This window comes from Pezoporus flaviventris, unplaced genomic scaffold (genome assembly GCF_033815535.1).
Source record: "Pezoporus flaviventris isolate CSIRO_AGI_PZ_B2104156 unplaced genomic scaffold, CSIRO_AGI_Pfla_v1 ptg000213l, whole genome shotgun sequence".
Lineage (NCBI taxonomy): Eukaryota > Metazoa > Chordata > Aves > Psittaciformes > Psittacidae > Pezoporus > Pezoporus flaviventris.
Window position 1 is genome coordinate 1,837,156 of NW_026892761.1, and position 14,502 is coordinate 1,851,657.

General features: G+C 60.2%; 3 protein-coding genes across 3 annotated transcripts in view; 2 read left to right on the forward strand and 1 right to left on the reverse strand.

Moving 5' to 3' along the window:
• The window catches only part of TCEA2 (transcription elongation factor A2), a 63,248-nt gene that overhangs the window by 66 nt on the left and 48,680 nt on the right, over positions 1–14,502 (forward strand). The window lies entirely within an intron of this gene.
• CUNH20orf204 (chromosome unknown C20orf204 homolog) lies at positions 86–7,119 on the forward strand. Its single transcript, XM_061441652.1, has 5 exons — positions 86–914; positions 5,278–5,412; positions 5,571–5,633; positions 5,722–5,874; positions 6,559–7,119. The coding sequence occupies exons 1-5, from the start codon at positions 879–881 to the stop codon at positions 6,718–6,720; spliced, it is 549 nt and encodes a 182-aa protein (XP_061297636.1). The 5' UTR covers positions 86–878; the 3' UTR covers positions 6,721–7,119.
• Positions 10,889–13,439, reverse strand: LOC133262639 (ammonium transporter Rh type A-like). Its single transcript, XM_061442026.1, has one exon. The coding sequence runs from the start codon at positions 13,437–13,439 to the stop codon at positions 12,051–12,053; it is 1,389 nt and encodes a 462-aa protein (XP_061298010.1). The 3' UTR covers positions 10,889–12,050.

A 14,502-nucleotide genomic window follows, 5' to 3' on the forward strand; every position in this document is an offset into this window, starting at 1 on the left:
GTCTGTAGCCACAAGCCTGGCTTAGCCTGGTCTCTGTGCTGACGAGCTGCAGCCCAGCTCAGGAGCATTCCTCCAACCTGAGCAGTTTTGTGAATACAAAAGCAATTTTAGAGCCCTTTTCCTCAGTTTTTAAATGTATGTAGTGCAACCTGCCCTGTTTGTGACTGATTTCAGTAAGCACAGGGGTGTTTTAGAGTAAGGCAAAATCCAGCCATCCCTGAAGGCTCTTTTGAAGGAGCAACCTTTTAGTCATTCAGAGACTTGTGTGCTTTTACAGCAGCAACTGCTGTCAGTTGGGATGTTTGGGATAGCTCTTCATGTGCAGGTGGAAACCAGCCAGTTCAGGAGAGGAAAAGCTTTGTATTTGGGACCCTTTCCTTTATCAGCTCTATTCTACACTTGTGATCTGAATTATTTTGACACCCCCCCTCCCAAACCTCGTGATTGTTGAATGAGAAGCTGTAATGTCTGACCTGTTAGGGTAGAGCAGAAGTGTTCAGGTCTCTGTCTGCATTACATCATGTATTTAGTTGGAGGAGAAAACCCCTTGTTTGGATAACGTATAAAATACAGCTTGGGTTTTTGTTTCCTTACGTTCTCTGTGGATGTGGTCTTGTCCTTTGGCTGGGAAGAGTGGGCCTGATAGCAGAAACCTTGGAACTTATCAGGCTCCCACCACCCTGGGAACGTATCTGCTGGTGGTGGTTACACCAGGTTGTGCTGCCAGCAGGGATGAGGAGCCTGTCCCTTACCACTGAAGCAGAAACGGTCTGTCTTGGAGCAGAAGCCTCTTTTTGCTTGGGGTTTATAACGGAAACTCTTGTGCTCCCTCTTGAATAGCTGTGGAAGTGTCTGAAGCTGCATTAAGGAGGGTGTAGATGATGGATATCCCATGGAATTGTAGTTTGTCAAAGGTGGGTGAGAGGCACTGGGGGTTGAGAGACTTGCTCAGGGATTTCATGCTGTCACTGGCATCCGTTCTGTATGGGAAGGAGAGGGTAGATGTGGGGTGGGAATGTGCCTGGACAGGGATTCCATGACTGAGCCAGGCATGAGGAAAACATGTTTAAAAGTAGTTTCCAGCATGTGCTGTCCTTCAGCCCCTCGTGCTTCTCACATGGCTTCTCTTCATACTGTGATCCATGTAAGTGCTTGGATGTGGGGACTCTGTCCCACTGTTGTAGGCAGGAGTGCTTCCTGGGGTAGTGATGTTTGGAAAGGCTGGATGCCAGGGAAGCGTGGATCCGTTTGCCTCACAGTGCTCTCACTTAGTGGCTCTAGAGTTGAGGTGGGGAAGGCTGCTTGGAACCACATTGGCCTGGCTTTTCCTGCAGGAGAGATTCCTGACTTGTGTTTGGAGCATCTCCTATAAGCCAGATACCGTGTGTGTGGCCATCGATTGGAATCCCCTGACCCCAATGACAGCACCACATTCCTTAAGGATTTATTGGCAAAGGCAACCCCAGAGCCCTGGGCTTGAGAAAACCCATGGGAAGGACTTTGTGGGAGATTGCTCCTTGTGGGTGCTGAGAGGAGGGATTATTCCCACATTGGGATGTGCTGGAGGCCTCCTCGCAGCACTGAGCTCCTTTTGCCCCTCTGTACCTGGGGTACATTCTGGGGTTAGGTTTGCGTTTTGGTTTAGATTACTTTTAGAGCCTCTTCATGTTTGTGGCTTCTTGGTGGTTTTAAATTGGGTTATGGCACCTGTGGGTTTTAACTGTATAGAGCTCAAGAACCAAGTTGTACTGCAGAAGGTGAGACCCAGACATTGCTGGGGTTCTTCACATGGAGGACCCAGACATTGCTGGGGTTCTTCTTCACATGGAGGGGCGTTCCTGCCAAGTTGAGAAGAGGTGGATTGTTCAACCACCGACGTTATCTCTTGCTCCAACACCCTCGTCCTCCTCTTCAGCAGAGCCTTGCTCCTCTCTGTCCATTATTTTCCCTCTCTACAAAAGCAAAGGATCCGGCGTCGGGGCAGGGTCCAGTGCTGATGCTGCTGATGGTGAGGACTTGGAGGGGACTGTGGCTGCACACAGGGGTATGGTCTCACTGCACAGCCACCTCTGCCTGCGCTTGCTGCGTGGCTGTAGGTGGATGCGGCATGCACCCATGGCCAGCACCGGGTAGGAGCCGCGGTGCTCGGCTCCGCAGCACCCAATGCAGCCGCGCAGGGGCACGGACACGGGTCCCTTTGTGCCGGTCCCCGCTCCCCCCCGGCGCCGCGCTCGCTCCCCGCGGGGCCGGGCCGCTGTGTCCCGTCCCCTCCCACCGTGGAGCCAAGTTCAAACCGCGGGGCCCCGGCGGAGCAGGACGTGGCTGCAGGGCTCCATGGTGAGTGCGGCGGCACCGCGATGGGACCCCCGGGGTGCTGGAGGGGGGGGGGTAACCCGGGATGGGGCTTGGGAAGCATCCGGTTCTCCTTGGGCTGATCCGGATGGGCAGGATTCAGCTGGGAAAGGGCTTGGACCAGTCGGAAGGGGCTGGGAGGGACACGATGGAGCTTGGAGCTGGATGGGGAGGGTTGCGGTGGGGTAAAGGTGGGAATTGGTGGGGAAGGGGCTGTGGTCTGGCTGGGAATGGGCTGCGGTTGGTTGGGAAAGGGCATGGACCTGGCTGGGATGGAGCTGGAACGAGGCTTGGGGCTGGCTGATCCCAAGGGGGAGAGCATTAGGTGTGCCTGGAACTGTGGCATGTGCTGAGGCTCTGGGTCCCCTTGGGTAAAAGGGGGTTTGGGACAGGATCTGTGTGGCTGGAACGAGCTGGGATCCCCAATGGGACCCTAATGGGAACCTTGGGCACCATTCCTCGTGTCCAGGGCTTGCACAAGTGTGCCGGGAGCTGCTCTATCAGTAATGGTGATTTCCTTATCTCCTGTATTTGCTGGAGGATTAGAGATTAGCTTCTATGCCAGGGACAGGCTCTGACCTTCCTGCTCCTTCCCTGTGGGAAGCGATCTGCCTGCCCGTATCTTACTGCTGCAGGGATGGGGATGAGGGGGAAGGAATAACCCCAAATCAGCCACTGAACTTAGTGTCCCCCATCCTAAGGAATGGCCAGGGCTGGGGTTTGCCAGCTTCATCTCTCTCTTCCCTGCATCCCTCTCATCGCTGCTGCTTCCCAGCTCCCTGAGGGCGGTGGGAAGCACCCACTGCACCCCCTGAGCCCCATCCCGGCTGCTCATGGGGCTCTTCGCTGCGGGCTGTGCTCCCTCCTGTGCCAAGCGCTGGGAGCCCGGCGCCAGGCTCGGCTGCCTGGGAATGCTGTGCTTTCTGCTGGAATTTGGTCCCGGTTGTTTTCGAAGGCACTTCAGGGAAGTCATTCCCAGTTTCACAGTGAAATCGCGCAGCCTCGTCTTCCTGGAAGAGGTTTCCCGAGAGCAGCAACCCTTAGACTTTGGCCAGGGTGTCCTTATGGAAGCAGCGCTCTCCTTTGGTATCCCTGAGGATTATACACCCCTGGCTCTATGCTGAATCACCTCGGGGGCTTGCAGAGAGCAAGGCCAGCAGCATGGGGAGGCTCTTCCCGGCCTTTCCTGGCCTCTGGATGGCTCTCCTGGAAGGCTCGTGGTGATGAAAGGAGCTGAAGAGCCCAGTGGGATTGGTACCGGTTGCGCATGGAATTGCTCATCTCCTGGCACATCCAAGGTGACGCCTGTGTCCGTGGGTTCCCAGCCTTGCAGGGTGCTGGATTCCACCTCGTGTTAAGCCCCCATCTCCTGCTGAGCTATGGGAAGGTGGGAAAAAGGTTTCCTCAGCCTTTTGGAGCCGGGAGCAGCCCATCATTGAGTGGGATGCAGGTCTTACAAGCCATGGGGCAGGATGGATGGGCTTGGACTTCCGCAAGGGAATGACTTCTCCTTCTGGCTTCTGTGAGCAAAGGGCCAATCCCAAGGGCCAGAGGTGGCTGGGATGTTGGTGAGCCCACAGGGATGTGAGCTGTAGCTTGGGGCAGGCAGAGCTGTGCCCATCCCATCCTCATTGCCCTGCTTTGGCCACAGGGATTGCATAGTTGGAAAGAGCTGAGCTGCTTCTGCCTGCCCAGACCTGACCCTGCATGGGGAGGAGGGTCGGGGGGGTGATACAGACACCAGGATGGGGCCCATGGGTTGCTGCTGGCTCCTTTCCAGGCAGAGGCTGTGTGTGCATCCTCGCCCCACTGCTGTGGGGCTGCTCAGATGTCCCAGCCCCGCTCACTTGAGGCTGCGCCGGCTCCTCCTCAGAGCCCCAGGGTTCATCCCTGCTCCCCCAGCTTGGATGCGTGCGTTGGGTTCCAGAGGTGGGGAGAGCAGGGCCTTGTGCTGCTGCTGCTGCTGCTGCTGCCTGGGAGGGTTCCAGAGCTGGGGAGAGCAGGGCCTTGTGCTGCTGCTGCTGCTGCCTGGGAGGCAGATCCCTGAGCCAAGGGTGAGCATGAGCTGGGTGGGAGCTGGAAATGCTGCGTGACCGCTGCCGTGCTGTGGGGTGTGCAGGGAGCATCCCTATGGGGTGTGCAGAGAGCGTCCCTGTGGGGTGTGCAGGGAGCATCCCTATGGGGTGTGCAGGGAGCATCCCTGTGGGGAGTGCAGAGAGCATCCCTATGGGGAGTGCAGAGAGCATTCCTATGGGGTGTGCATGGAGCATCCCTGTGGGGAGTGCAGAGAGCATCCCTATGGGGAGTGCAGAGAGCATCCCTGTGGGGAGTGCAGAGAGCATCCCTGTGGGGAGTGCAGGGAGCATCCGTGTAGGGAGTGCAGGGAGCATCCGTGTAGGGAGTGCAGGGAGCATCCGTGTAGGGAGTGCAGGGAGCATCCGTGTAGGGAGTGCAGGGAGCATCCCTGTGGGGTGCCTGGAGCTGTTTGGATTGAGGTGTAGAGGTTTGCTGGTGGGAGCCAGGCGGTTCCTGACCTCCAGCCCCTCTCCAGTGAGCAGGGCACATCCATTTCCATTCCCCTCAATTGCTGCTGGTTGGGGGTCAAGAAATGGAATCATAGCATAATTAGGGTTGGAAAGGACCTGAAGATGCCACAAGCTGGAGAGCTACTGGGAACCCTGTTGGGGTCGAGAGGAGGGGGATAGATCCTATAGACCTGTAAGGATCCTGGCACAGCTCTGTGCCAAGAATCTGATTGATGGCAGCAGAGAGCTCGGTGTGTGCCGTGGCTATGGACTGGGATGAGGCTTTCCTCAAGGTTGAGCCCCATCCTACATCTTCAGGGACAGGGGATGGGTCAACGGGGGCTGTGTCAAGGGGCTGGAGGCAGAGCCCCTGGCTGACAGCGAGCCCTTCCCTGCACAGATTTCCCCCCGGGCCCTCTCCTGCGCTGTTGTGCTGCTCCTGCTCCTCACGGTGCTGAGCAGAGGCAAGAGGTGCAGCATCGCCAGGATCCTCCGGCAGTACCGTGCCGTCATCTTCCACGAGATCCAGAACCTGGTGAGTGTGCTGGGAATGCCGAGCTGGATGTGACCCTACGGGATCAAAGGATGAGCTGGGAAGCTTTGCTGGGCAGAGCACTGTTTAAATGGGGGGTCCCTGCCCCACCTTGGAGGCATTGATGCTTCGGGATGCCTGATGATGCTTTATGTCTCCAGAAAACCCTGAGTGGGTCGGTGGACAGGAGCGGAAGGGCCGGCCCGGCTTGTCGCTCGGATAAGGTGAGCACTGAGCAGCATCGTGGGTGCTCAGCCCCCCCCCCCCCGGATCTATTCATTCCCACTCCCACCGTGTGCTTCTCCTCTCCAGGACCACAGGATCCTGTTCTCCATCTACAACATCACCATGGCCCTGTGGGACGCAGCTGCCGGCTCCGTGCGTGGCCCCGGGGAGCTGGCGCTGTGGAAGGTGGCCAGGAACACGGAAGTGGTGTTCAGGGAGAGCTGCAGGAGCATCCGTAAGGTGGGAGCTCGGCCCCTTCCCGGTCCCCCCCGCCCATGGCTCCCAGTGCATGGGGCAGAGCCCACCCCTGTTGTGTGCTCTCCTGGCTGCCCATAGGGAGTATCCAGGCTCCGGCTGCAGCATCCCATGATCCATGGGTGTGGGATGATGATGATGGCACATCCCAGTGAGCTTTAAACTGGCCCGGGAGGGAAGTCCAGTAGCAGCATCATAGGACAGGCTGGTGGTGTTTTATGACCAGCTCCTAAGTGGGTTTGTTCCCCCATGCCATGGACGATGGGAATAGAGCATTGTCCTAGAGGGATGCTCCCCCAGTCCTGCTCTCATTCCGGGGCTCTCAGAGGCAGGAGCTGGGATTTCTCCCTAAAGGGCTGCTCTGGGTTCTGCTGGGGAAACCCCATCCATGAGGATTCCCTATGGCAACTCATTAATGAGTGGGGAAACCCCAGGGTTCTGCCTGTGCTGGGATTCATCCTCCCCATCATCACCGGGGCAATGGGCTGGGACAAACCCTGCCTGGGCTGTGCTGCTCAGCAATGGGGACCCACGAGCACACCCCTACAATGCCCCTGTGCGGTTTGGCCACCCCATCCTGCACCTTTGCCCATACAAACCCTATGAGTGGTGCCTTTCATCCCCTTTACTAACCCCCTGTGATGCTCCCTCTGCACGCTGTGACCGCAGAGCCCTCCGCGCATCCCGGCTCAGCCCCGGCGCAGGGGACGCAGGCGCAGGAGGAAGATGAAGATGCTGCGGGAGGTTGGGAGGAAGGCTCAGAGGCTGGTGACCTGCTGGGAGAAGCTCTATGCCCTGCACGCACCGCACCGGGTGCCCCGGCACTCATAGGGATGCTCTCGCCGTGTGCCGGAGGGATGCGCAGTCCAGCATCGCGGCTGCCCCTGGCTGGTTTGGAAACCTGGGGCACATTGAATGCTGAAGGCAGCGGAGATGTTGAATTCATCCTCCTGGTTCAAGTGGTACCCAAGGACCAGCCCCATTGCGTCCCTGGCAGGTTGGTTTGCCATGGGATGGCTATGGTGGGAAGCTGGAACGCCAGGAACATGGGAAGAAGAAAGGGAAGTGCCAAAGAAAGGAGGTGAGGGGTTGGATTTCAATGATGCTCCTGGCCCTGCATCTCCTGCTGCTTTCTGGGGGACAACGGTTGCTTTGGGGGCAGAAAGAGGACACGGGGCTGTTGCTGGCTGCAGGACCACTGTGCATCCATAAGGCTCTGAGGGTGGCCAGGCTGCACTGCTGGCACACAGCGGATTGGGAAGCTGAGATGCATCACCGGGCACCCAGGGGAAGCCTGGGGAGCACCCGTGCCCATGGATAAACAGCAAAACCAGTGGCAGATGCAGGGGCTTGAGGGCAAGGCTCAGCCCATGGGATGTGCAGCACTGGAGGACCCGGCTGCTCAGCACCGTGCGTGCCCTGGTACCCCCTGGTGAGCTGAGCCTGGAGGGATGCGGGGTTTGAGCTGAGGAGCATCCTCCCTTGTCACTGTGCTCTGCTGGTGCCCCGGGTGGGTCCCTGCTCCCTTCTTGGGTGGCAAACGCTGTCTGGGAAGCCAGAAATGAAACCTGGAAGCCCTTTGGGTGTGTTGTGACCCTGGGCCTCGGGCTGCGGATGGGGTTGGTGTGGTGCATGGACTGGGCATGGCACAGCAGTGGGCACTGCGGCATCCTGTCTCTGTCTCAGTGCATGCCGGCCTGGCTTATGGGGCTCCATCCTTCACCCTTATGCATGATGGTGGAGGCTGTTTGCCCCTGCCCCAGATTCCTCAATCCTTTCTCCATCGGGGTGGGTGCTGTCATCCCAAAATCCCAGCCTGGTTTGGGTTGGAAGGGACCTTAAAGCTCCTCCAGCTCCATCCAGGGACCCCTTCCACTGGAGCAGCTTGCTCCAAGCCCCTGTGTCCAACCTGGCCTTGAGCACTGCCAGGGATGGGGCAGCCACAGCTTCTCTGGGCACCCTGTGCCAGCGCCTCAGCACCCTCACAGGGAAGAGCTTCTGCCTCAGAGCTCAGCTCAGTCTCCCCTCGGGCAGGATAAAACCCGTGGGGCTGCGGGGCCGTGCGTGAAGGACACGAGGTGGCAGCAGCGCGCTGCGCGGAGCCGGGCGCTGCGCATCCCCGGTCCCCACCGCGGTCTCATCCATCGCCCCGGTCCCGGCTGGGTGCTCAATGGGTACTGCTGACCAACGGGACGCCTTTCCCTAGGGGTTCCCAGCATCCCGATGGGATCGGGGGATGCTCGGGGGTCCTTGCCCACTCCTTACCCCTGGGACTGGGCTGGAAGGAGGCTGGGGCAGGTAGGAAGGGGCTCACCCTGGGGTTTAGAAGGGTGCAGGCAGGGAGCAGGGTTTGATGGGGTAGGACAGGGACCCCGGTTTGGGGTGAGAGCAGGGGGTCCTGCTTTTGTGGGGTCCCTGGAGATGCTGCCTGCGTGCCATGGGGCAGGCTGGTGAAGGGGCTCACTGGGGAGCTGCAGTTCCAGTACTGGAGGCCACGCTCCCTCCTCCCCGCTCCATCCCCATCCTTTGGGAATGAGCACTGCTGCCTTTTCCTCCTGTCTTTCCTTGGCTTCCTCGGGAGCGTTTGCACTGGTTTAGATTTGGGGCTTCTTTCTTGTTCCCAGTCCTCATCCCAATCACTGCCCCCACATATCTCACCCTACATCCCACCCGCATCCCCAGATCGCTCTATTGATGCTCGATATCCCATGGATGGGGCTGAGGGTCCCAGGGGGGTGTTGTGCTTTTCCAGGCTATGCTGCAGGACCTGGGAATAGGGGAGGTTGTGCCTGGTGTTGCTGCTTCAGAGTGCTGGGAGGAGGCATTGCCACGCTCGCCATGAGCTCACCACCAGCTTGCTGCTAGCACCGGCTTTGGGGAGGGGGGAAAAGGGATCCCGGTGCATCTGCGGCAGGAATGAGTGCATGGAAAGGAAGGAAAGAGCGAAGGAAGAGGCAAGAGGGAGGGAGGGGAAAAGCGAGGTCGCGGCGCTGGTGGAATCGCGGCGAAAACAGCCGGAAAAAGGAAACGGGCCCCGAAAAGTCAAATAAAAATAGCAGCGAGCCCAAGTGTGCAGCACATGGAGTGAGCGCATTTCCTTCGAGGGCAGCACCGCACGCTCCCGCCTGCTCCGGGGGGGGGGCCGCTCTCATGTGGCTCCAGCAGTCGCTGATGCCATGGTGTTTGTGTTTCCCCCCCCCCAGGGCCATGCGTGCCTTGCACAAGCTGGCCCCGGCCCATGGGGATGCGATGAGCTCGGGCACGGTGTGAAGGCTGCACACGCAGACACACGCGTGTGTGTGTGTGTTAGTGCAGGGGAGGATGCGATGTGTGCGGTGGGCATGCGGCCGCTGCGCCCTCAGCCCTGTGCGGGGCCAGGTGCCGCGGTGATGGCCCGGCCCAATGCAGCCGAGCGCTGCTTGTTTTGCATCCACGGCAGGGTTGGTTGATGGGGACTGAGGCTCCTTACCGGGACCGGTGTCCTGCATCCCAACCCAGCTCGGAGGCAGCAGCAGCAGCTCTCAGTGCACTGGGGTGGGGGGGCCATGCTGGCGGCTGCCCTATTTCCACAGAGCCGATGCTGGAGACACATTTCCCCCCATCATTGTCCCACCAAAACACAGCTGCCCCACAGCCATCACCCGGTCAGGGTGCCAGCAGCCCCCCAGGATGGTGTCTGGGGGGGGGGGTCGGGTCCTTACCCATATGAACCCCCTGCTTTGGTCCTTGGTCCCCTGGCAGCCCCGGCGCTGGGGGCACTGGCACATGCGAGGCTGTGTCTGACGAAGCAGAGCAGCGTTTTGTTCTCTCGCATCTCCCTGCAGCATCGTAAAGCTGTTGAAAGCTCAGATTTATGGTGTGATAAACGCTAGGGGCTCTGCTGAATGTTTTACTGCTCCATCCTTTGGAGAGCAGCGGGGAGAGCCGGGCGGCACACCCAGCAGCATCGCTGCCCGGCTCCAGCTGCAGGACAGCGCATCCCATGGGATGGGGATGGCTGGGAGCCGTGCTGTGTCCCAGGTGGGTCCTGCCCCGGCTATGGGATACCAGCTGCCTGAGCCTCTGTGGGCAGTGGGGAAGCGCTGACCCCGCAGCACGTCCCGGTGCTGGAGGCATCTGCAGACCAGATTGAGCAGCGCCGTGCTGGGGTGCCTGTGCCAGGATGTGCCAGCCCAGAGGAGGGATGTGCCCCGGCCCAGCTCCGGGTGCTCTCCCTCCCCGCATCCCCATCGCCTGCTCTCCCGCTGGGTGCCGCAGGCTGCTCGGCAGGAGGCTGGGAAGGGATGGGGATGCTGGATGCTGCTCCGGAGCCAGCAAGAGGGATGCAAGCCTCGGGGCTGTGCGTGCATGTGTGTATATATGTACATGGGTGCATGTGTGACTGTGTGAGAGTGTACGGGTGCATGCATGAGTATATGCATGCGTATGGGTGTATGCATGGATGTGTGTGTTCATGCGTGCACACATGGATGCTGGAGCTGGACGAGGTCCCTTCCAACCCAAGCCGTTCTATGACTACACGTGTGCACACATGTCCCTGCACACGCACGGGGGCCTGCACAAGATTCCTTTCCCCGGCTGCTTCCCGATGGGGTGGCTGCAGCCCTCAATGCCACCACCGGAGCCGGTGGAGCCGGCAGGCCTCGGCGTGGGGGGAAGCAGCGGGACGGGATGCCGGGCTCAGCGGGAGCGCCGGCTCGCTCGCAGGCTGGATGCTCCCGATCCCTGTCCCCGATGGTATCGCAGCATCCCGGGGCGGGCACTGGCTCCAATGGCTCTTGACACCCAGCAGGAGCCAGGCAGGGGCGAGGGGCCCAGCTGGACCCTGCTCCATGCTCATGATGCTTCCCAACGCGGGGATGCATCCACGCCAAGGGGCCGAGAAGCCTGGGGGCTGTATTGGAGGCCGGGGGGGTTGGGACCACGCTGCCTCCCATCACCGTGGCCCCCGGCCCCGCTGCTCAGCCCGCGGGGCCCATTGTTGGGGCTGGGGGGCAGGAGCGCTTTGTCAGAGCTCGGCAATGTTTTATTCTAACAATTCCCCAAAGCCGCCGGGCCCCCGGGCCTGGATGTGATTATTGGGGGGGCGAATTCCCCAGCATCGCTCCCTCTCCTCGCCGCTCCGCCTGCGGCCGTGCCGGGCAGAGCGGCTCCAGCCCTGCTCCCATCGCCTTGGCTTTGGGGTACCCCCATCCATGCCGAGAGCCCCCTGCTCCTGTGGCCAGCCCTGGGAGGGGGGAGTCGGGGGGTTTGGTTGTCCCTGGCATTGTCTGTGCAGCAGCGGGATCCGTGGCAGCGCAGGGGCAGCGGTGACTCATGGAGGGGGATGTGAATCACAGCCTTGCTCTGCGGGCAGGATGCGGCCCCGCGCTCGCCGCATGCCAGCGATGGACCGCAGGCTTTGTCCTCCGCGGGGTGGAAGCGGCTCGCTGCCCGGGGAGGGATGGGATGGGATGGGATGGGACTGCGGCTCTTCCTCGGGGCCTCGCAGCGCCCTGGGATGCTGGCACAGCTTTCCCGGCCCCAGCTTTGGGGTGGGATGAGGGTGCTGCGGGGTGTGGGTGCCTCCTGGCTCTCTCCGAGGCTCCTCGCTGTGCTGGGGCTGGATCCTCATCGCTGCTTGCTGCCGTGGTGGTGAAAAAGCTGGTGCCTCCCTTGGCAAAATACCCTGGAGAGCCGATTGCCCAGCAAAGGTTATCAAATCCATGCAAAACCCCTCTCTTGGGGCCGGTTCATCTTATTCCACCTCACCCCACTGCAGCATTTCCACCCGGCAGGCAGTGGATGCTGAGCCCCCATCCCGGAGCTGAGTTTTGGGACACAGGCACCATGGGTGATGCTGCTCATGGAGAGAGAAGCAGCCGGTGCTGGTGCCCTGCAGTGGTGCCATCCAGGTTAGCGTCCATCCAATGAGGAACACCCGGAGGGTGCTGTTGCTGGGAATGGATGGATCCTGGGAGCAGCCAGGGCAGAGGAGGGGGCTCACAGCCACAGGGTGGGATGATGGAGGAGGGATTGGTGCCATGGTGCTGTCCTGGCTCTGCCAGCATCCTCAGAAGCTGGGCAGGGACTGGGAGCAGGCAGCACCTCCTGCCTGCACCTCCTTGCCAACGATGGGGACGGAAAGGGCCAAACCCTCATCTGCAAACACACCCCAGTGCCTAAACCTGCTCCTTCATTGCCAGAGCCCCTTCCTCACTGGTGCCGCCCATCCTCGTGCTCTCAGCCTCCTCCTGGACCTTAAAATACAGCGAGTCATCGAAGCAGAGCCGCTGCGGCGGCAGGGCCAGGCAGGGCATCCGGAGCGCGGCACCGGTGAGCAGCCCGGCGAGCAGCGAGCCACCAACAGCCAGCACCAGCCCCATTGCCTGGCACAGCGCCTGCCACCCTGCCCCACGGCCCCCGAATCGTCCCATCACCACCCCCTCGGTGGCATTGCCTCCAATGGGGGAGAAGTGGTACCCGGCGGGGACATCGGGTACCACCAGGATGGCCACGGCGCTGGCTGCGGCTCCGAGGATGCCGGGCAAGCCGTGGAGGTTGTGGATGCCGCACTGGTCCTGCAGTGAGAGCTTCCTCGTCAGGAGAGGGGTGAGGAACCTGAAGCCAAGGAGGCAAATCATGGCTGAGAGGCTCCCCAAGGCAAGGGCAGCCCCTGGTGCCATGGCCATGTCAGCCACCGCGCCGATGGCCACCCCGCCGGCCAGGCTGCCGTTCTGTAGGTGGCCAGGGCTGAGCTTCCCATCCCTCTCCATCAGGCTGGAGGCCACCACGGTGGTCACGGCGCTGGCGCTCATGGCCAGCAGGGTGTTGAGGATGGCGCGGTGCTGAGCATCCCCCGGTTGGCAGAGAACAGCCACAAAGCTGGGCCAGAAAACCCAGAGGATGAGCATCCCAACCAGGGACATGAGGTCCGAGCGGGGCGTCGGGGTCTCCTTGGGGTGCCCCGGCTGCTGTGCTGCCCTGAACAGAGCCTTGGCCACGCCGAGGCCGAAATAGCAGGAGAAGACGTGGATGGTGATGGTGCCCCCCACATCCAGGACACCCAGATGGGTGACGATGGCCCACTCGCTGGTGAGGTAGATGGGGACTTCACACGTGGCCATGGCGAGGAGCTGGCAGGGGCTGGTCCTCCCCAGTATGGCCCCCGTGGAGATGAGCACTGTCACAGCAGCGAACTCTGCAGTGAGGATGTTGTGGAGGCCCAAATGGACCTGGCCGTGGTGGAGGCGATGGAGCAAGCCCTGCAGCAGCAGCGCCCATTGCGTGGAGAAGTTGAGCAGGAGGAAGTTGTGGGTGAGGACACTGAGCCCATAGCGGGGCAGGAAGGTCAGTAAGAGCCCCAGCCCCACCACCAGCATCACCTGGATGTCCTGGAAGAAGGGGAAGATGCTGTAGAGACGGTTGGCCATTGAGTTGGCATCTTCTGCCTGCGTTGAGGGCTCATCGTAGGTGACGAAGAGGGTGAAGAAGAGGAGCAGAGCAGCCTGGAAGAGCCCCAGGGAGAGGGGCAGGAGGCGGCGGGGGCTTGTGGATGGTGTCGGGGCCATCCTGGGGTGGACAGGAGGGGACAGTGACCGGCAGCGCTCTCAGGGTGAACTCCACTCCCTCCGGCACCAGGGGTTTTATGGCCACGGTTAATTTTTAACCAAAGATACAAGTTTATGCGCCAGAAGAGGAGATTTTCCCCTTCCCTTCTTCAAACACAACGCCCATAAATTACCCACGTGCTCTCGCTTGGCCGCCATAAAACACGGATGATTTTGAGGAGAAACAAGGAAAACCTGCCATGGAGCAGAGAAGGACCAGGGATGCGGGTACCATGGCATGACCCCCATGTAACCCATCCCTACCTGCCAACAGGGATGAAACACCACTGAAACCCCCAGAGCGATGCTGGAGGCTCGGGTAACCCCAGCTCCCAATCTGGCTCTGCCACATCCCACCCGGAAGGGCTCTGGTGTTGCCATCACCCCACTCTATGGATGATGCCCGTTTTCTTCACCCAGCAGCTGCCTGGATCTTAGGGAGCTCCAATCTCAGGACCCCAAAGCTCACTTTCTCACAGGTTTCCGTTGGCTTCAATGGCTGGAAATTCATTAACAATCAAGCGTAAGAGAAAAAACAAAGGGCCGAGCATCCAAGCGGCTCCCCCCAAGTTTCTGGGTTGCTGCTTTAGTGACATTTTTGCCAGTGAAATGTCTGGAAAAAAAAAAGAAAAAAGAAAAAAAAGAAAAGAAATTAGGGGAAAAAAAAAAAAAAAGAAAAAGGCAAAGAAGAAGCCATCTCTGAGAACCACAAGAACAAAAGGCAGAGGGGTTGGTAAATATTTGTTCCAGAGAGGAGATATTTTTGTGCTGTCCCTGATCTCAACACCCCTGCCGCGGGCGCTGGCTCCGCGCCGCTCTTCGTCATTGTTAGTGGAGGATGAGGCAGGCGAGGGCGCAAAATGGGAAACAATTGTTGGATAATGTGTGCGAGGCTCCCCTGCCAACCCCTCCCCGGGCCCGATTGCAACCCCAAGAGGCTGGAAATGAGGGCAATGGAGAGGAGGAGGAGGTGCTTTGTGAAGGGGGGGTGTTGAGGAAGGGTTGTGTTGCACCCGGCGGTGGT

Excerpts from the sequence above, each read along its gene's own strand:
- CUNH20orf204 (XM_061441652.1), top strand. The coding sequence starts at position 879 with ATGATGGATATCCCATGGAATTGTAGTTTGTCAAAG. Across the intron at positions 915-5,277 it reads GGAATTGTAGTTTGTCAAAG|ATTTCCCCCCGGGCCCTCTC; the intron begins GTGGGTGAGAGG and ends TTCCCTGCACAG. Across the intron at positions 5,634-5,721 it reads CGGCTTGTCGCTCGGATAAG|GACCACAGGATCCTGTTCTC; the intron begins GTGAGCACTGAG and ends TCTCCTCTCCAG.
- LOC133262639 (XM_061442026.1), bottom strand. The coding sequence starts at position 13,439 with ATGGCCCCGACACCATCCACAAGCCCCCGCCGCCTCCTGCCCCTCTCC.